This window comes from Dipodomys merriami, unplaced genomic scaffold (assembly GCF_024711535.1).
Source record: "Dipodomys merriami isolate MVZ:Mamm:240054 unplaced genomic scaffold, mDipMer1.0.p SCAF_188, whole genome shotgun sequence".
Classification (NCBI taxonomy): Eukaryota; Metazoa; Chordata; class Mammalia; order Rodentia; family Heteromyidae; genus Dipodomys; species Dipodomys merriami.
Window position 1 is genome coordinate 1,010,913 of NW_027203248.1, and position 19,898 is coordinate 1,030,810.

Genomic DNA, 19,898 nt, shown 5'->3' on the forward strand with positions numbered 1-19,898 from the left:
CCCAAGAGAAGTCTCCGCTGCATCCTTCCCCCTTGTCTCCCCACCACCCCCCTCCGCTGGATCCTTCCCCCTCACCCCCTTACTTAACCAACCTCCAACAGGCTCACCTGTTGGAAGGCTGACAGTTGGAAGTCGAACCTTAGGCACAGGTCCCCAGCAGGCCCCTCTCCAGCCCGCCCCCTTTTCCCTTTATTCTACCCCTACTAGGTCCCAGAGCCTCTCAGGGGACTCCCCCCCTCCCCCACTTTGGAGACTTATGAATATGGATCTGAACTGAAAGGCAAAATACTTATTTTTAACAAAATAAAAATTAAGTTTTTGTACTTAAGCTAAATTGCCTTTTAAATTAAGTTTGGTTTAGCCATTGAGTATAAATGGTGTCTACTGTAAGTTATATCCAAATTCATGAAGAAGAAACTCAGTGCTGCCCCCTGCAGCTTCCTTATGGGACCACAGGGCTTTCTGGAAAGGTTATGTAAATGAAATCCATATTTTATCAATAATGTGACATGGCTGCAACCAGCCCCCTACCTAGCACTTGATGGTATTGAAGAGTAGGAGTGGGTGTGGCCTGGAAATGAAGACTCTACCTGAACCTCTGGTAAGGTAGAGCCTTTTAATGTAATAATGTGGGGCCCTGATAATCAGCAGGATCCAATCATAAGTTTAATCCTGTGTATAAGAGAGTCCCTTGTCACCGCACTGGATAAGAGGAGAAGACTGGGGCTTCCCACTACAGACTTCATTCCTATTCAGTCCAGCTGGGATTTTCAGTATAAATGTTACATTTTTTTCTCCTTATGTCATTAAGCATAATATAAACTTCAATCTGAAAAAAAGCCAGGCACTGGTGGCTAATGCCTGGTACTCAGGAGGCTGAAATCTGAGGCAGCCTGGGCAGAATTGTCTATGAGACTTATCTCCAATTAACTAGCAGAAGCTGGAGGTGGAGCTGTGGCTCAAGTGACAGAGTGCTAGCTTTGGGCCTGAAAAGCTAAGGAGTAAGTGCCCTGAGTTCAAGCACCAGTATAAACATACAAAAAATAATAATTTGGGGCAGTACAAGGGTTTTGAACTCAGAGGCTTCTGCCTGCAAGGACTCTCCCACTTGAGTTACATGTCCAGACCAAGAACTTCTGGAAACAATAATTTTAATTTCCTGCCACATATTGCACAGCTCAGGTGATGTGGGAAAGATCTCAGTCTCTCCTTGCTTTAGCTGCATTTAAGTTGTGTGATCATCTAAGTGTTTCTCTGCCTTTTCTTCCCTTCTTTCTTCCCTTACTTCCTTCGTTCCTTCGTTCATTCGTTCCTTCCTTCCTTCCTTCTTTCCTTTCTTTTCTTCCTTTCATTCAATTTCTTTCTCTCTCTCTTTCTCTCTTTCTCTCTTTCTTTCCTTCCTTCCTTCCTTCCTTCCTTCCTTCCTTCCTTCCTTCCTTCCTTCCTTCCTTTCCTTCTTCCTTCCTTCCTTCCTTCCTTCCTTCCTTCCTTTCTTTCTTTCCTTCCTTCCTTCCTTCCTTCCTTTCTTTCTTTCTTTCTTTCTTTCTTTCTTTCTTTCTTTCTTTCTTTCTTTCTTTCTTTCTTTCTTTCTTTCTTTCTTTTCTTTCTTTCTTTCTTTCTTTTGGCCTGTCCTGACCTGGTGATTGAAGTTAGGGCCAGGACACTGTCCCTGCTTTTATGCTCAAGGCTAGTGCTCTATTACTGGCTAGTGCTCTACTTCTGGCTTGTTAGGTGTTTAATTGGAGATAAGAGTCTTATGGACTTTACTGCCTTGGCTGGCTTTGAATTTCAACCCTCAAATCTCAGCCTCCTGAGTAGCTAGGATTACAAGCAAGGGTTATGGGGCCCAGATTCCCTGCCCTTGAAAAAATTACATCACCAGAAAATTGAATCTTTCTCATTTATAAAAGCACATTGCTTCTGATAGTTTTATATTTTTTATTGTGAAAATACCGCACAGAAGGGTTACAATTACGTGGGCAAGGTAATGAATACATTTTTTATCAAGCATTGTTGCCTCCAAGTTTTATATTCTTTTGATTTCAAAATGAGAATGAAGCTACAACAGTTCTTTTCATCAGTCCTGAGACTTGAACTCTGGGCCTGAGCACTGTTCCTGAGCTCCTTTTGCTCAAGGATAGTGTTCTACCACTTGAGCCACAGCTCCACTTCAGGCCTTTTCTGTTTATGAGGTACTGAGAAATCATCAAACCCAGACTTCACGCATGCTAGGCAAGCACTCTACCACTAAGCCACATCTCCAGTCGCTAGAACAGATGTTAAATTTATTTTGTGATTAAAAATATTCCTTGTAGATAGAGTTGAGCAGCTAAGTATCAACACCATAGAGAGAAGCTGTTTTCTCTCATTCCACTGGCAGTTGTGATTCTCCAGAGGGACCAACATTCATTTCTTTAAGCTCTTTTAAATATTTGCAACTACATTTCTCTCCTTTCATTTACTTATTTTATTTATTCATTTTGTACCAATACTGGAGCTTGAACTCCGGACCTAGGCACTGTCCCTTAGCTTTTTTTGCTCAGGGCTGGAGCTCCTCCACTTGAGTCACAGCTCTGTTTTCAGCTTTTTGCTGGTTCATTGAAGATAAGAGTGTCATGGGGGACTGGGAAGGTGGCTCAGTGGTAGAGCGCTTGCCTTGCATGCATGAGGCCCTGGGTTCAATTCCTCAGCACCACATAAGAAAAAAGCCAGAAGTGGTGCTGTGGCTCAAGTGGTAGAGCGCCAGCCTTGAGCTGAAGAGCTGAGGGACAGTGCCCAGGCCCAGAGTTCAGGCCCCACGACCAGACCCTCCCCCCCCAAAAAAAAGAGTCTCATGGGCTTTTTCTTGCCTGGGCTGGCTTTGAACCATGATCCTCAGATCTTAGCCTCCTGAGTAACTAGGATTCCAGGCATGGAATTAACAGCACCAAGGCCCAGAGTTCAAGCCTCACAACTGACAAAAAAATAAAATAAAATAAATATATAAATATGTATACAATATATATACACACAAGAAAGAGAATAAGCCATAAAGAAAAATAATGTCCAACATTTACTACTTACCTCATAGTACTCCGTCCTATTTACTATGTGCTAAATACTATTCTAAGTGGCTTAGACCTACTTAGTTCTTACAACCCTAGAATACCCATTTTTGCAAAAGACATAATGAATACATGGGGAGCTTAAATAATTTCTCCACAGTTAAAGACCTAGTAAATAACAGGCAAAGGCAATTTATCTGAATTCCCTTGACTCCTAAGCTCAGATGATATCCTCCTCACTCAAAAAAGAAAAAAAGAAAGAAAAAAGATAAAAGAAAGGAAAAGAAAACTTTCAGTCTTTCATTCAATAAATATTGGTTCACTGTTCTAGGTCCTGAGTTCAAGTCCCATGACTGATAAAAACGAAAACAAACCATTGGTTTCACGGAAGTAGAAATAGTGATTATCACAGTGTAGGCAGGTTTGGCAGGTGGTCTAGAGAGAGGATGGGTGCAAGGATACACTAAAAATATTGCTTTCTAAGCTGGGACATGATGGCTCACGATTGTAATTCTAGCTACTCAGGGGACTGAGATCTGAGAACTATGGTTCAAAGCCAGATCAGGCAGGAAAGTGTTTGAGACTCTCATCTCCAATTAACCACTAGAAAAACCATAAGTAGAGTTGTGGCTCCAAGTGGCAAGACTAGATGCTAGTCTTGAGCAAAACTGTTCTGGGACAGCACCCAGGCCTTGTTCAAGCCCCATGACTGACAAAAAGGAAAAAAAATACTACTTTATACTTCAAAATTGCAATATATATATATTTGTTATGTACAAAGATGTTCACAATAGATCACTCATTTAAGGAGAATACATAGCATGAGGGATGGTGTGACACTGTTCAAAAGGAAATGTACTCATTACCTGACCCTCTGTCCGTCATCTTTATAATAAAAATTTTAAAAATAGAGCATATTTAATGCAATAAGGATACAGGTTGATCCATTGTAACTATGAGATGTACAAGACACTATGCTGAAAATGAGCTTTACAACTTTGGTTGGGGTTGGAGGGAGGGAGGAATTGGGGAGGTGGGGTGAGAAGGGATGATAGGGGAAAAACAAAGGAGGAGGTAACAATGCTTGATAGGAAATGCACTCATTACTTTATTCATGTAACTGTAACCCCTCTGTACAGTATCTTTACAATAGAAAATAAAAATATAGAGCATATTTAAAACCCAGCAAATTATTCCATTACAATATGTGATGCATACATATGTAAAAAATTACCTATCAATTTTATTGGAATTACAGATCAATTTTATTTTTTTCTTCATACTAGGTTTCCATTGCTATGAGGGAAACAATTTACAAGAGGAAAGGTTTGGCTCATGGTTTCAGTCCACAGATGCTTGGCTACTTGCTCCTGGGCCTGTGGTAAGGCAGAAGAACATGACAGGGAGTATGTGGTGGAGGGTGTCTGTCCACTTCGTGGCATCTGGAAAGGAAAAAAGGGGGGCAGCACCCCAATATCTTCTTCAAGGGCATACCTCCGTGACCTGACTTCCTCCAATGAGGCCTTAACCTCTTAACATTTTCAGCACTTCCCAATAGTTCTATCAACTGGGGACCAACCCATGACCCTTTAACAACGACCCTGTGGGGGACATTTAAGATCCAAACTGGTACTCTTTAGTTTTCAATGAGTAAACAAGAAAGGTATAAGGAAAAAAAAAATACTCTTTAATGTGTGGTTGAAAAAAACTGATGGGGGCTATTAAAGGTGATTTTATGAAGTCAAATAGCTTCTACTTGAAAAAAAATCAGGTATTATAAAAAGATAAATCCTGAAACAGTAATAAAAGGGTCAATTCAGTGCCAGAGTTAGCATTCTGATTACATTAATGGTAAGATCTACCATTTAAAAAATTTTTAATTGTTTGTTTATTTTTGTCCATCGTGGGGCTTGAACTCTGGGCTTGGGCGCTATCCCTGTGCTCTTCAGCTCAAGGTGAGCACTCTACCACTTGAGCCACAGCACCACTTCTGGTTTTCTGGCTTATTGGAGATAAGAGTCTCACTGACTTTCCTGCCAGGGTTGGCTTTGAACTGAGATCCTCATACCTCAGCCTCCTTGAGTAGCTAGGATTACAGGTGTGAGCCACCAGTGCCTGACTAACATCTAATATTTTTGAAACACTTCTAATAGAATAAACTATACACAGTTCCTCTGTTGAATGAATTTCAAGTGGTACTGACAATTTGTTATTTCTCTGAAAACCTAAATATCCAACTCCTTGAACTTGGGGCAAGCTACAGAAGAAAAAAAAAGCAAGAACATTTTCCAGATTCTGTTAGAGAAAATGGCTTATATTCCAAATGGGCTGGCATTGAGAATTTCATTTAGCCTTTTCTCAAAGACTTGTAGTTTGGTTTAAACTGCCTGAAGACACTTTGTGTATGTACTACTGATGGAAAATTGCTTTGTATCCTTTTGCAGGACTTCCAAATAAGTCTGTGTAGGGATTTTTCCTTGGAGAAGTTGAATACTAGGACTTCTGTCACCTTGGATGTTCTTTAGGAAACCTAGATCAGGGGATCTATAGAAACTGGATTTATGTCAAGTTGAAACCTTTGATGCCTTCTGTGAAAATTTTAGAGCCACTGAAAAGAACAAAAGAATCCCAGCACACAAACCATAACACCCTGTGGTTTACAGCACATTCTGAAGATGTGAATGGCTTCCAGTTCTCTGGAGTTTAGGTATATGACCACACCTTGAGGAATCCCACAATGTGAAGACTGGAATGTGAGGATAACATTTATTTATTTATTTATTTCTGATACTGGCACTTGAACTCAGGGCCCAGATGCTGTCCCTGACCTTTTTCCCTGACCTTTTTCACTCAAGGCTAGTGATCTACCACTTGAGCCACAGTTCCACTTCTGGCTTTTTGGTGGTTAATGGAGATAAGTTTCATGGACTTTCTTTTCTGGTTGACTTGGAACTGTTATATTCTTTTTTTTTTTTTTGGGTCCGGCCGTGGGGCCTGAACTCTGGGCTTGGGCGCTGTCCCTCAGCTCTTCAGCTCAAGGCTAGTCCTCTACCACTTGAGCCACAGCGCCACTTCCGGCTTTTTTGTTTTTGCTTATGTGGTGCTGAGGAATCGAACCCAGGGCCTCAGGCATGCAAGGCAAGCGCTCTACCACTGAGCCACCTTCCCAGCCCCCAGATATCCTGATGTAAGCACAAGATTGGAATGGTTAAGGGCTGGCCTTGAGCTGAAGAGCTGAGGGACAGCGCCCAGGCTCAGAGTACAGGCCTCACGACTGGACCTCCCCCCCCCCAAAAAAAAAAGAAAATGCTTGGCTTTTGGGGCTGGGAAGGTGGCTCAGTGGTAGAGCACTTGCCTTGCATGCATGAGGCCCTGGGTTCGGTTCCTCAACACCAAATAAGCAGAAAAAAAAAAGGGCTGGGAAGGTGGCTCAGTGGTAGAGCGCTTGCCTTGCATGCCTGAGGCCCTGGGTTTGATTCCTCAGCACCACATAAGCAAAAAGAAAAACGCCGGAAGTGGCTCTATGGCTCAAGTGGTATAGTGCTAGCCTTGAGCTGAAGAGCTGAGGGACAGCGCCAAGGCCCAGAGTTCAGGCCCCACGACTGGACCCAAAAAAACCAAAACAAAACATCAGGGTATCTGTATGTGGCTCATTTTGCCTAGATAAGCCATTCTGGCTTTTCACCTTGTTATTTCTGTTCTTTATTCTGTTCAGCTGTCGCCAATTCCACAGAGGGGTTTCATTTCTAAGTGCCAAGTTTAAACTAATCCTTTCAGCTACTGTTATCCTCATTTCATTTCCTCCTAGGACTTTCTACCCTCTAGAATCTCTTTTAGTTTACTGGTTTATGTGTTTGTCTATCTTCTTACATTAGAACACAAGGTATAAAAGGAAGGAGAAAAAGGCAAAGTGCAAAAGGGCGTAACTAATGAATAAAAGTTCTGGTGAAGGAGAAAGGGAGTGGGATGGAGAAGAACGAGAGACCATTTCTTCTTCTTCTTTTTTTTTTTTTTTTTGGGTCTGGTCATGGGGCCTGAACTCTGGGCCTGGGCACTGTCCCTCAGCTCTTCAACTCAAGGCTAGTGCTCTACCACTTGAGCCACAGTGCCACTTCTGGCTTTTTTCTTTTTGCTTATGTGGTGCTGAGGAATCAAACCCAGGGCCTCAAGCATGCAAGGCAAGCATTCTTATCACTGAGCCACCTTCCCATCCCCCATTTCTTCTTCAGAAACATGAGCAAGGAAGGTAGACAAGAGTGGAAATATTAGGGAATCTTAGGTGACATGAAAAATGCAATCTAGCAAGTTGTTTTTTCATCAGCCTTTAATTATATGGTTAACTTGCTTGTAGGATTAGCAGCAAACTCTCAAGTTTTACTTTCAGGGTATAGGAAATCCTTTTCCTCCTCCCCCTCCTCCTCTTCCTCCTCCCCCTCCTCCCCCTCATTCTCTTCCTCTTCCTTCTCTTCCTCCTCTTCCTCCTCCTCCTCCTCCTCCTCCATTTTTGGGTTGGTTGTGGGGCTTGAACTCAGGGCCTGGGCACTGTCTTTGAGTTCTTTCACTCAGAGCTTGTGCTCTACTACTTTGAGCCACAGTGACACTTCTGGTTTTTGAGTGGTTAATTGGAGATAAGAGTTTCATGGGGACTTTTCTGCCTGTGCTGATTTCGAACCCTGATCTCAGATCTCAGCCCTCTGAGTAGCAAGGGTTACAAGCATTAGCCACTAGTACCCAGCTTCTCTTTGGCTGCGGTGGGTTTAACAAAGAGAATCACTGATCTATATCATGTATATAAAAAGTGCTTTGGGAACTGTGAAGGTCTTCCTAGATGAAACTGCTGTTATTTTACTTATTACATGGCAATATAAACAGGAGGTACATATCTGATGCACTTCTAGGTGGAAGTCCAGGATGCCCCCAAAGGCTTTCTTCCTGAAAAACTAAGTTCAGATTTAACACAGCTTTTTAAAATCATGGGCTTTGAAATGAATAAGCATTAAACTCACCCTGCTGTGAAACTGATTACAATAATGTTGTAATTCTACTTTTTGAAAGGTGGAAATAGGATTTGCTCCAGACAAAATAGGAAGTTAGTAATAAAATCACAGCTCCTGCTTAAGCCAGGCTTTCTGATTGTGCATTCACTGCATCCTTTATACACTCTCACAAAGCACACGATTGGCTTTTTTATTTTGCTTTTCAAACACCTCTGTCCCTTTTTCCCACCTTACTGTTTGTAATCAAGATGTGCACAATAGTTCATGGAAGAGAGATGAAGAAAACATTAAATGCTAATTTGGGATTGTGCTAGTAGGCCTGGTTGAAGTCGGCAGTGGTGGGAGACTACAAAGTGCAGATGAAGAACCCACCTTGGCTGCCTAATTGAAAAGGGGAGGAGTCATGCTGAATGAAAGTAAACATTTTGCAGCTGCCCTGAGAGTAGAAATGATTTTTGCAGTGAGTAAGGACTGATGCAGTACATAGGAAACTTTCATAACATTTTGAATCTTTTTTTTGGTGCCAGTCCTGGGACTTGAATTCAGGGCCTGAGCACTGCCCCTGAGCTATTTTTGCCCAAGGCTGTTCCTTAGCTTTTGGGCTCAAGGCTGGCATCAAAGCTCTACTTTGATATTTTTGGTGGCTAATGGGGGATAAGAATCTCATGGAACTGGGAAGGTGGCTCAGTGGTAGTGTGCTTGCCTCGCATGCACCTCGTAAGCAGAAAAAGCTGGAAATGACACTGTGGCTCAAGTGGTAGAGCGCTAGCCTTGAGCTGAAGAGCTGAAGGACAGTGCCCAGGCCCAGAATTCAGGCCCCATGACCACCACCAACAAAAAGGTATTTGTGTATGCAAATAAAAATATTATATTAAAAAAGGAGTCTCATGGAGTGGCTTGGAGCTGGCTTTGAACTGTAATTCTCAGATCTCAACCTCCTCGGCCTCTGTGGGTAAACAATCAACCCCAGCTGCTATGCTGCCTATTATATTACTCTAGGATGTGCCCCAGATGCGTATCATCTTTGGCTTGCATCCTGTTTCTGCCGTTATTATGACTTGAATGAAGGGAGACCATCTCAGGAGAAAGTGGAGATAGACTTGGAAGACCAACAGTTCCAAGAAACTACCATAATTCTTGCTGAAAATGTTAGGTTCTTTTCCTGACTTTTCAAATGAGTTTTTACATCAGATAGCTCACTTGAAGCCCTGCCCCTACCCTCAAGTAGGTTGTGAACACTTCCTTGGTCTGCAATGAAAACAGAAGTTTTTAGAATCTAAACCCAGCGGGGAAACGGAAAGAAGGCAAGTTAGTCCTACATGCAGAATCTATTTTGTGGCAGGAGGAGGAGACGTGCAAACAAAAACCACCTTGGTGGGGATGGGAGGGAAGAAACTGGGAGAGTGTGAAGGAAGGGGTGACCCTGTCAAAAAAGAAATGTACTCTACACCTGACATGTAACTGTAGCCCCTACGAACATCACCTTTGTAACAACAATAAAGAGTTAAAAAACAAAAACAAAGCAAACCCTGCCTCGTAAATCACTTGTCATCATCTAGGCTTATTAAGCGCAACACAACCTGGTCCCGCCCCATTTCTCCCTTCCCCACCAACCACTGGCGGGCTCCCGCGCACGCGCCGGGTGCAGACCCGGGAGAGGCGGGGCTTGCTGCCTGCCATCTTGCGCCGCGCGCGGGACTCCGGGGAGTCGCGGCGATCGCTCGTCGAAAAGGTCCCTCAGAAACGACGGCGTGTGCCGTCCCTGCTGTGATCTCGTTCCCTCGCCAGCCCTGTCCTCGCTGCCTGGCTGGCGAGGTCTCGGCCGATGAAGTAAGCCGTCCCCCGCGGCCCGTCTCGGCGCCCACCGCCGGAGCCCGAGCGCGGGACCCCCGGCCCCCCGCGGCCGCGATGCCCGGCGTGCCGCTGCCGCCCAAGGAGAGCAACCTCTTCAAACGGGTCCTGGTGAGTGGCCGCGGGCCCCGCGGGGCCTCCGCCCCGCCCCGCGTGTACCTGACAGCCCGAGGCCCGTGTGGCGGCTCCGCCGAGCTCCCCTCTCCACCCGCGGCCGCGCGCTTTCCAGAAACTTCCAGAAGTGCCCTGGTGCAGTCGTGGCCGCCGGGGAGGCTCTCGTGAGCCCTGCGGGGCGTCCCGGTGTTCCGAGGTTCGCCTCTGCTAGCCAGTCTCTGCCCTCGGACGTTGGCCGCGGCCCCGGCGCAGCCCCCAGGCCCTGGCCCAGCCGGAGCGAGGCGTACCCGCCGCGGGGGATGAGTTCGTCCTGGGAAGCCCGCGTGGCGCCCCTTCCTTCGGGAGGGGGCTTTGCAGCGTGGGGCGCTCCCCGTTTGGGAAGCGCTGAGAACTGCGGTTTCGGGCTTCACGCAGTCGGCTTTTTAACGGGGCTGCGCTTGAGACCGTTTACTTTGTTTCCTGGCACAACCCAAATAATGCCGGGGTAACGCTGACCACATGGAAACCGACAAGGAGATTAATCTGGGTTGTATACCAGCGTCCCTGGGTTTGCATCTCTTCCAGGGGGAGGGGCGACGTGTCATTGCTTTTTTCAGTGTATACGGGCACCAAAGATTTTAAACTTACTAGAAAAGGCAGTGCTTGTGTGCGTGCGTTCGTGCATGCATGTGTGCATGCATGTATGCATGCTTGCTTGCATGCTTGCCTGTGTGTGTGTGTGTGTGTGTGTGTGTGTGTGTGTGTGTGTGTGTGTGTGTGTGTGTGTGTGTGTGTGTGTGTGTGTGTGTGTGTGTGTGTGTGTGTGTGTGTGTGTGTGTGTGTGTGTGTCCTGGGGCTTGAACTCATGGTCTCCACTTGTGGCTAATTAGAGAAAAGAGGCCAGGCTGGCCTTGAACCGCAATCCTCAGATCTCAGGTTCTTGAGTAGCTAGGATTATAGGCATAAGCTACCTGTGTCCAGCTAGGGTGTTTTGTTTTGTTTTTTGCTTAGAGTGTCTGAAACATGCATGGGAGATCATCTGTAAATAATTAGATAAAAACATTTCTGTTGGGCTGGGAAGGTGGCTCAGTGGTAGAGCGCTTGCCTTGCATGCTCAAGGCCCTGGGTTCGATTCCTCAGCACCACATAAGCAAAAAGAAAAAAGCCGGAAGTGGAGCTGTGGCTCAAGTGGTAGAGCGCTAGCTAGCCTTGAGCTGAAGAGCTGAGGGACAGCGCTCAGGCCCAGAGTTCAGGCCCCACAACCGGACCCCCCCAAAACAAACAAACAAACAAAAAAAACATTTCTGTTTGCTAGTTCAACCTGTGCATCTGCAGCATAAAACAGTTGCATGAGGGGCTGGGAAGGTGGCTCAGTGGTAGAGCACTTGCCTTGTATGCTTGAGGCCCTGGGTTCGAAGTGGTGCTGTAGCTCAAGTGGTAGAGCACTAGCCTTGAGCTGAAGAGCTGAGGGACAGCGCCCAGGCCCAGAGTTCAAGCCCCACGACCGGCCCCTCCCCCCAAAAAAAGAAAGAAAAAAAAAACAGTTGCATGATTTATTCTCAGATTACACAAAAGTTTAAAGATACTACCTAGCTGTCTAGGGTGTTTTATTTTATTTTTTAATTTTTTTTTTGGTCCGGTTGTGGGGCCTGAACTCTGGGCCTGGGCACTGTCCTCAGCTCTTCAGCTCAAGGCTAGTGCTCTACCACTTGAGCCACAGCGCCACTTCCGGCTTTTTTCTTTTTGCTTATGTGGTGCTGAGGAATCGAACCCAGGGCCTCAGGCATGCAAGGTAAGTGCTCTACCACTGAGCCACCTTCACAGCCCTGCTGTCTTTATATTACCAGGTCAGTTTGCACTACTAAAAAGAAAGGTAAGATAAAGATTAAAAATAGGCAAAGTAGAGACCATAGGAGTGAAGCCTTTTATTGGGCCCATGGGGTGAAGAGGAAGAAATCTCAACATTGATTTGAAAGTGAACCAAATAGCTTAGAGGAGGGTGTGTGGCTAGTGTGTGCCAATTACAGCACATCCTGCATATAAATAAACGACTGTTGATACCAATCACAGCAAAGACTTTCATGCAGATGAAGGGTAAGTTTGCATCGTAGGCCTTCTATTGGGCCACTGGAGGAAGTGCTCCTCCCTCTAGCTTAAATGATAGTAGCTGCAGGAGAAGCAAGATTGTTTTAAAAGTTCACCAAGGCTTTTTTTTTTTCTTTCTTTAAGACTGTTCTTGCTTAGATGATCTCCAAGACAAGTGAAGTCTCTCTGGGGTGGTCATGACTGAAGCATGACTTGTCTGTAGTTGCAGTCCTCTGCAACTGCTAGAATATCAGTAGTGTGTAAAGTGTCCAGCTGGTTCCTAGTAAAGGAGGGCTGCTTCTCTAACAGATCCCTTGTCAAAGCTGTCAGGCTTACGACTTTAGTGCCTGTCAATGGCCTACACTCCACAGTTTTAATCATTCACAAAAAGTACTAAAAGGGTATTTTACAATAAAAATCCAATGAAAGCTCAACACATAACAATTCTAATGACATTTAATAATAGTACCTATAGTATTTAGCAAGATTTAACAGTATTTCTGCCCAGTTCACTAGGGGAAGATAGGGCCCTCTGATCTGCCTCAAATGCATAAAGAAAATATGGTGTATATTCTTAGTGGAATAATAATCTACCATAAAAAAAGAAATGAAGCTGGGAACTAGTGGCTATCCCTTTAAATCTAACTACTAAGTAGGCTGAGATTTGAGGATCCTAGTTCAAAACTTGGCAGAGCAGAACAATCTGTGAGTCTCCAATTAACCAGCAAAAAAACAGAAATGGAGGTATGGCTCAAATGGTAGTGCACCAGCCTTGTGAAAAAAGCCAAATGAGAAGAGTCCCCAAGTTCAAGCTCCAGTATTGGCATAAAAATAAGAAGCAGGGCTAGGAAGGTGACTCAGTGGTACAATGCTTGCCTTGCATGCATGAGGTGCTGGGTTCGATTCCTCAGCACCACATAAGCAGAAAAAGCTGTAAGTGGCACTGTGGCTCAAGTGGTAGAGCACTAACCTTGAGCTGAGGAACAGCGCCCAGGCCCAGAGTTCAGGCCCCATGACTGACAAAAAATAAATAAATAATGGCAATTACCAAAGAAAGGTGAGTGAGAGTGGCGGGGCAGGGAATAGGGGAAAACTCTTCAGTAAATACTTAGTTACCAATAGATAAATATAATATAAACGTACATTTCAAAAAGCTAGAAGGGATTTGGAATTTTTTACATAAGGAAATAGTGTTGGAAAAGTTAAATATGTTTAATTTAAACATTCTGTTATACACAAACACACACACAAACACGTATCAAAATACTACATTGTGTTTTCTTTTTTTTTTTTTTGCTGATCCTGGAGTATGAACTCAGGGTGTGGGTGCTATTCCTGAGCTTTTTTTTTTGCTCATTTGCTCAGGAGCAAAAAAGTGGAGCCATAGCCTCTTCTGTTTTTTTTTTTTTTTTGATGTTGTTGGTTAATTGGAGATAAGAATCTCAAGGACTTTTCTGCCAGGCACCAGTGGCACCTGTTAATCCTAGCTATTCAGGAGGCTAAGATCTGAGGATTGTGGTTCAAATCCAGCTCTACTACTAAGACTTGAATGCAGGTCCTCAAACTTGACTTTTTTTGTACACAGCTTATACTCTTCCACTGAAGCCACACCTCCAGTCTGGTCTTTTTCTGGCTAATTGGAGATAATCTTGAGGACTTTTCTGCCTGGGTTGGCTTCAAATATTGATCCTCAGATTTTAACTTCCTGAGTAGCTAGGATTATAGGCATGAACCACTGAAACTTGACTTTGTTTTTATTTATTACTGTAAAGAGAAATTTAAAAAGAGATAACAGATTTTGTACAGACATGTTAGTAGCTATTCAATAAATATCAGTACATCTGTGCAGTGCACTTGGTTTCATTATTTCAGCAGCAAAAGGCTTTTTTAAAGAGTTTCTAATGTTTTCTGCTACTATGTATGCTTTTACTTTGGGTCATTTCTTTGTCAGTATTGGTTTACAATGAAATTTTTTGTTTATTAAATATTTTTCTTGGTCTTAAATTACAGTGAAAATGTTCAGATTCTAGAATAGTTTTGTTAGCAGTAAAACAAAGAACACTTCATGTTAAAGTGGTATAAATTGATAAAGCTCTTTTTTTTCATTTTTTTTTAATTGCTAGTTTGGGGACTTGAACTGAGGGCCTGGGCACTGTCCTGAGCTGCTTTTGCTCAAGGCTTGTACTCTATTGCTTGAGCCACAGTGCCACTCTGTTTATGTGGTATTGAGGAATTGAACCCAGAGCTTCATGTATGCTAGCCAAGCACTCTACCAGTGAGCCACCTTCCTAACCTGATAAAACTATTAAGTGCAATATCCACTCTTTTAGACCCACGTTTAGATTTTCTTTTATTGTCGGTTATGGGGCTTGAACTATGGGTCTGGGCACTGTCCATCAGTGTTTCAGCTCAAGGCCAGTGTTCTACCATTTGAGCCACAGTGCCACTTCTGGTTTTCTGGTGATTAATTAGAGGTAAGAGTCTCACAGACATTCCTGCCTGGTCTGGCTTTGAACCATGATCCTCAGATCTCAATCTCCTGAGTAGCTTGAATTACAGGTGCGAGCCACTAGCACTCTGCTCCAACTTTAGATTTTGAATGTAGAATTTTTGATTGAATAAAAAGTTGCTTTTATTAAAGAACTATTTTTTATATTTCTTTACAGAAATGTTATGAGCAGAAGCAGTACAAAAATGGCCTCAAGTTTTGCAAGATGATTCTTTTGAACTCAAAATTTGCTGAACATGGAGGTATTACCGCATCTGTTTCAGAGTTTACTTTGGGGAAATCTAATTCCAAGTCTAACAGGAATTTAATAGTGAGAAAATATGCCTTGGATTCCAAACCCTTGCAGCTCTCTATGGAGTGTATGAATAGTCAACATTTTGATTTATGCTTCATATGAGTCTTTCCCAGACTTCATTATGTCCTTACATGAGAAAGTTGACCATTTAGGGGAAAATTGGATGAGGTAATACATAGATGGAAAAGCCCTTACCAGAATGTTTGGAAACTGTTTTAGATTTCATAGTTTTTCCAGTTGAACATTGAAAACTTTCAAACACTCATTGAGCCTTTTATTTTTTTTTGGCCAGTCCTGGGGCTTGAACTCAGGGGTTGGGCACTGTCCCTGAGCTTCTTTTGCTCAAGGCTAGCACTCTACCACTTGAGTCACAGGACCACTTCCAGTGGCTTTTCTCTGTGTCTGTGGTGCTGAGGAATTGAACCCAGGGCTTCATGCCTGCTAGGCGAGCACTATAACACTGAGCCACCTTCCCAGCCCCATTGAGCCTTTTTGTGCTCAGAAAGTTTTGGATCTTGGAGCCTTTTAGATTTTTGATATTTGGATTAGATACATTCAACCTGTTTTTTTTTTTTTCTTTTGTTTTTTGGTTTTGTTTATGTGGTACTGAGGAATTGAACCAGGGCCTCATGGATTCTAGGAAAGCACTCTACCACTAAGCCACATTCCCAGCCTATCAACCTTTTTTTTTTTGAGTCTGGTCTTGGGGCCTGAACTCTGGGCCTGGGCGCTGTCCCTCAGCTCTTCAGCTCAAGGCTAGCGCTCTACCACTTGAGCCACAGTGCCACTTCCGGCTTTTTTCTTTTTGCTTATGTATCAACCTGTTTTTATAGACTTGATTTTCTCTATTACTTTGAGTAGACTTTTAAGTTTATAACCTTAGTTTCCTATGTATAAAATTAGAACAATAGTTGCAATACCGAAATAGCGTGAGGGAATACTGAAGGGGTGAAAGAATACAGTCATTAATTAAAAAAAAAGAAATTGTGTGAAGATATAGCAACATTTGTTTTATCATTTGGTAAAGAATATAACTACCCTTTCTATATATCTACTTACCTTTTTATATGAATAGAGTATCATTGATCTATCAGTAGATTATGTATATTATTACCTAACACTTGTTAATTATGTCTATAGTTGTTTTTTTCACCCCCTTTATTGATAGCTAAGTTTGTTAAAAAGTATCAGACTAAAATACAAATTATCCTCGTACAGTTTAGAAACGCTTCTTTGGGGTCTCTGAGTATCAGACTGGGTAACTTGAGACCATTTTTTGGGAGTAGTCTGACCCTGCTCCCTTTTCTAAACACATTGGAAAGATTGATTTAAGAAAATAAAAAGGGGAAGTGGCGCTGTAGCTCAAGTGGTAGAGCGCTCGCCTTGAGCAGAAGAGCTGAAGGACAGCGCCCAGGCCCAGTGTTCAAGCCCCACGGCCGACCAAAAAAAAAAAAAAAAAAGAAAATAAAAAGGAACCTTCATTTAATGGAATTTTAGACATTTAAGGTTTGTTTTTTATAGCTATGGAGATTTTACCTGATTGGAGGCTATCAAAAAGCTCAAAATTTAAAAGAGATGAAAGATATTGATAATCAGGGCCGGGGCTGCCTGGATCACCATTTTTACTAGGCTATAGAGATCAGTATTTGACTGTTGTTCCTACCTGATTCCCCTTTTGTAGATTATTTAGCTAATTCATTCTAAAACATCTTCATTGTTCATTAGCTTTTTAACATTTTCTTGTCATTCCCATAGTTCAGTGTGGTACTCTTGAAATGCAAACAGATGTTAATTAGCTTAAGTAGAATTGGTTGAAATAAATTTGCTGCCAAATGAAATATGTTCCAGTGTGAATAATTATTTTTTTAAGTATTTCAGCCTTTTGAATAAAGTTGTTTTAAAGCTATGTCTTCATTAAGGTAGATTCATTGGTTTTGTAAGGTATAAATTAATTGATGATTGACTAGAACTGATCTCTGGAAAACTAGAACTGCTCTACTGGATTTCATTCAACAATTCTCAGATACTCTTACTGTTAATTTTTCTCTAGTAAGATATTTACCTACTTTATGGTATTCTTTTAGAATACTTTCTGCCTTTTAGCAAAAGCATTTTAGCAACTCTATTGTAGCCCAAGGAGGTTATTTATTTATTTTTTTGGTCAGTACTTGAGTTTGAATTCAGTACTATGTTTGTTTAGTACTTGTTCTGCTAGTTCTATACCACTTAAACCACATCCCCAATCCATTTTCTGTTCGTTATTTTAGAGCTAGAGTCACTCAGCTAATGCTTGGGTTAGTGTCCAACCATAATCTTCTGCATCTCAACTTTCTGAGTGGCTACAAGTATACTCTTGAGCTATTGGTACCTGGATAGCCTAGGAATTTTTAGAGACAGATGTAGTTTTCCTTTTGTATGGGGAGAGGATTTGTGGTTATTTTTTGAGACAGGATCTAACTATAAAACCTAGGCACTGGTGGCTCACGCCTGTAATCCTAGTTACTCAAGAGACTATGATCTGAGGATTGTGGTTCAAAGCTAGGAAAGTCTGTGAGACTCCTATCTCCAATTGACCACCAGAAAACCAGAAGTGGGCTTCACTTGAAGTGGTAGAATACTCGCCTTGAGCAAAAGAGCTCAGGGACAGTGTCCAAGCCCTGAGTTCAAGCTCCACAACCCACACAACCTCCAAACCTAGGTTACTCTCATACTTGCTGTGCATCACAGGCTGACTTCTGACCGTAACCTCTTGCTTCAGCATCCTGAGTGCGGAGATTACAGGTGTGCAGCACTGAGCTTGGGTGGAAAGAGGCTCTGAAATTAAAAAGATAAATAATATAAACATTAGAACACTGGTGATACTTCAGGTCTCAAATATTAGTGAAGTACTAGGGAGTAAATCTTTCTTGTGTAAATAGAGGTTAACATTATTTTCCAGAGACTTTGGCTATGAAAGGATTAATATTGAACTGTTTAGGAAAAAAAGAAGAAGCATATGAATTTGTTCGTAAAGGTCTTCGGAGTGATGTCAAGAGTCATGTTTGTATCCTTTTATAGTAATTATGGTTTAATTTCATTTGCCAGTTTTAAGTAAGTTAAAAAACAGCTTAGAAAATTTGTTTATAATTTTATAATTATCAATATTGTGTAGTAGTTTCATTTGCTCCCTCCCTTTGTTTCTTGGAGTATTTTTAAGAAGAATCCCTATGAAGTATGTGTATGTATGTTTACTTTTTGTCCTTAGGGTTGGAACAAAGAAAACTGGTAATTACAAGTGACTAGATTTTTTTCCTAAAAAAAAGTGAAATGATATTAGTCTTATTGCAGATAATAATTTTTAGTTACTTATTTTTTACTAACTTTTAAAAAGAATTTTTAGTAACTTTATTATTCCTTAAAATTTGTTTTAGAAATTTTTGAAGAAAATTTCTAGAAAAAAGATTTTAAACAGAATTTATTTTACAACAGGTTTGATTTTTTTTTTTTTTAAGTTTTTTTTGTTGTTGTTGGTCATGAGGCTTGAACTCTGGGCCTGGGCACTGTCCCTGCACTCTTCAGCTCAAGGTGAGCGCTCTACCTCTTGAGCCACAGCACCATTTCTGGTTTTCTAGTGGTTTATTGGAGATCAGAGTGTCACGGACTTTTCTGCCCGGACTGGCTTTGAACCAGGATGCTCAGATCTCTGCCTCCTGAGTAGCTAGGATTGTAGGCGTGAACCACTGGTGCCCAGCTAGTGTGTGTGTGTGTGTGTGTGTGTGTGTGTGTGTGTGTGTGTGTGTGTGTGTGTGTGTGTGTGTGTGTGTGTGTGTGTGTGTGTGTGTGTGTGTGTGTGTGTGTGTGTGTGTGTGTGTGTGTGTGTGTGTGTGTGTGTGACAGTATTGGGATTGAACTATGGGCCTCAAGCTCTAGTTCTTTTTCAGCTGATGGCTGATTATCTGCCACTTAAGCCACACTTTCACTTCTGTTAGTTGTAGAGAAGAGTATATCTGCCTGGGCTGGCCTCCTGAGTAGATAGGGTTATAGGCGTAGTAGGATTTTTGGCTTGTTTCAAAACTGATTTGGTAGCATAATACTAAGCTCCTACCTGAGTGCCCAAGGCCCTAAGTCTGATTGTTTACTTTTGCCAAACAAAAAACAAGTTTTGTTTAGTATTAAGATACTGGCTCCCACCCCCCCCCAAAAAAAAAAAAAAGATTCTGGCTCCCAAGTTTGGATTCCGTTAACACAAGGACATAGCTGTTATTTTACTCAGTCTTTATATTTATTTTTCTGACTGATGTTCCGGTACGTAAATAAAATATTTTTAATGTATCATTGAAATTGCCTTTAATTCATTTTATCCATGTATATGCTTAAGCCTAATCTTTTTACATAGAGCTCTGGTAGAGTTTTCTTTTTTTAATATTTAATTAGCAAATGACTAGTCTTAAATGACTAATATTAAACATGAACAGCGTTAGTAGTGATACCACATATTTAGTGCATGGTTCTTTTAGTACTAAATACTATTTTCTTATCCCAGTGCTTACTTACCCCAGAGTGAAGAGAGAGGGCATGTAAGTATGATAGTTTTTGGGGTTTTTTTTTAGATTTTTTTGGTTCTAGTTCCAAGATGTGCTAAGTCCTTATGATAAAACTGAATTTTTTGGTCTTTCTTATCGCTAGTGATTACATTTTTTTTTAAAGAATTGTTTGAATGTAGATTTAATTTTACAAGAAGATTTTATATAAGTGAATGTTGAGGTTGATGAGGTAAAAAATGAGAGGAAAAATATAGAGTAATATGAAGAATTTTTGCATAGACTTCTGAGGTTGCATAAAAATGCTATGAACTATCTCAAACATGGTACAAAAATGGAGAGAACTGAATAGTGAACCTCCATGTGCTTATTCCAGTTTCAACAATTTAACAGCTATTATCACAGCTTCTTTAGTTGTTTTTTTGTAGTCAGTCATGGGGCCTGAACTCTGGGCCTCGGCACTGTCCCTGCAGCGCTCTACCACTTGAGCCACAGTGCTACTTC

The 19,898-nt window shown here is 42.1% G+C and overlaps 1 protein-coding gene across 7 annotated transcripts in view; it reads left to right on the forward strand.

The window, feature by feature from the left end:
* The first annotated feature begins 9,740 nt into the window (after nt 1–9,740).
* The window catches only part of Naa16 (N-alpha-acetyltransferase 16, NatA auxiliary subunit), a 56,022-nt gene continuing 45,864 nt past the window's right edge, over nt 9,741–19,898 (forward strand). For 4 of the 7 annotated variants that reach the window (XR_011372984.1, XR_011372985.1, XM_070026681.1 and 1 more), the window contains exons 1-3: nt 9,741–10,003; nt 14,737–14,821; nt 17,813–17,917. Coding sequence is in view for 4 of the 7 variants with exons in the window: in XM_070026681.1 (XP_069882782.1) it covers nt 9,950–10,003; nt 14,737–14,821; nt 17,813–17,917 (244 nt within the window). In the remaining 3 variants the exon portion in view is untranslated. Of the gene's footprint in view, nt 10,004–14,736; nt 14,822–17,812; nt 17,918–18,801; nt 19,159–19,898 lie in introns of those variants that run through there. The other 3 variants (XM_070026682.1, XM_070026683.1, XM_070026684.1) reach the window with 3 other exon arrangements.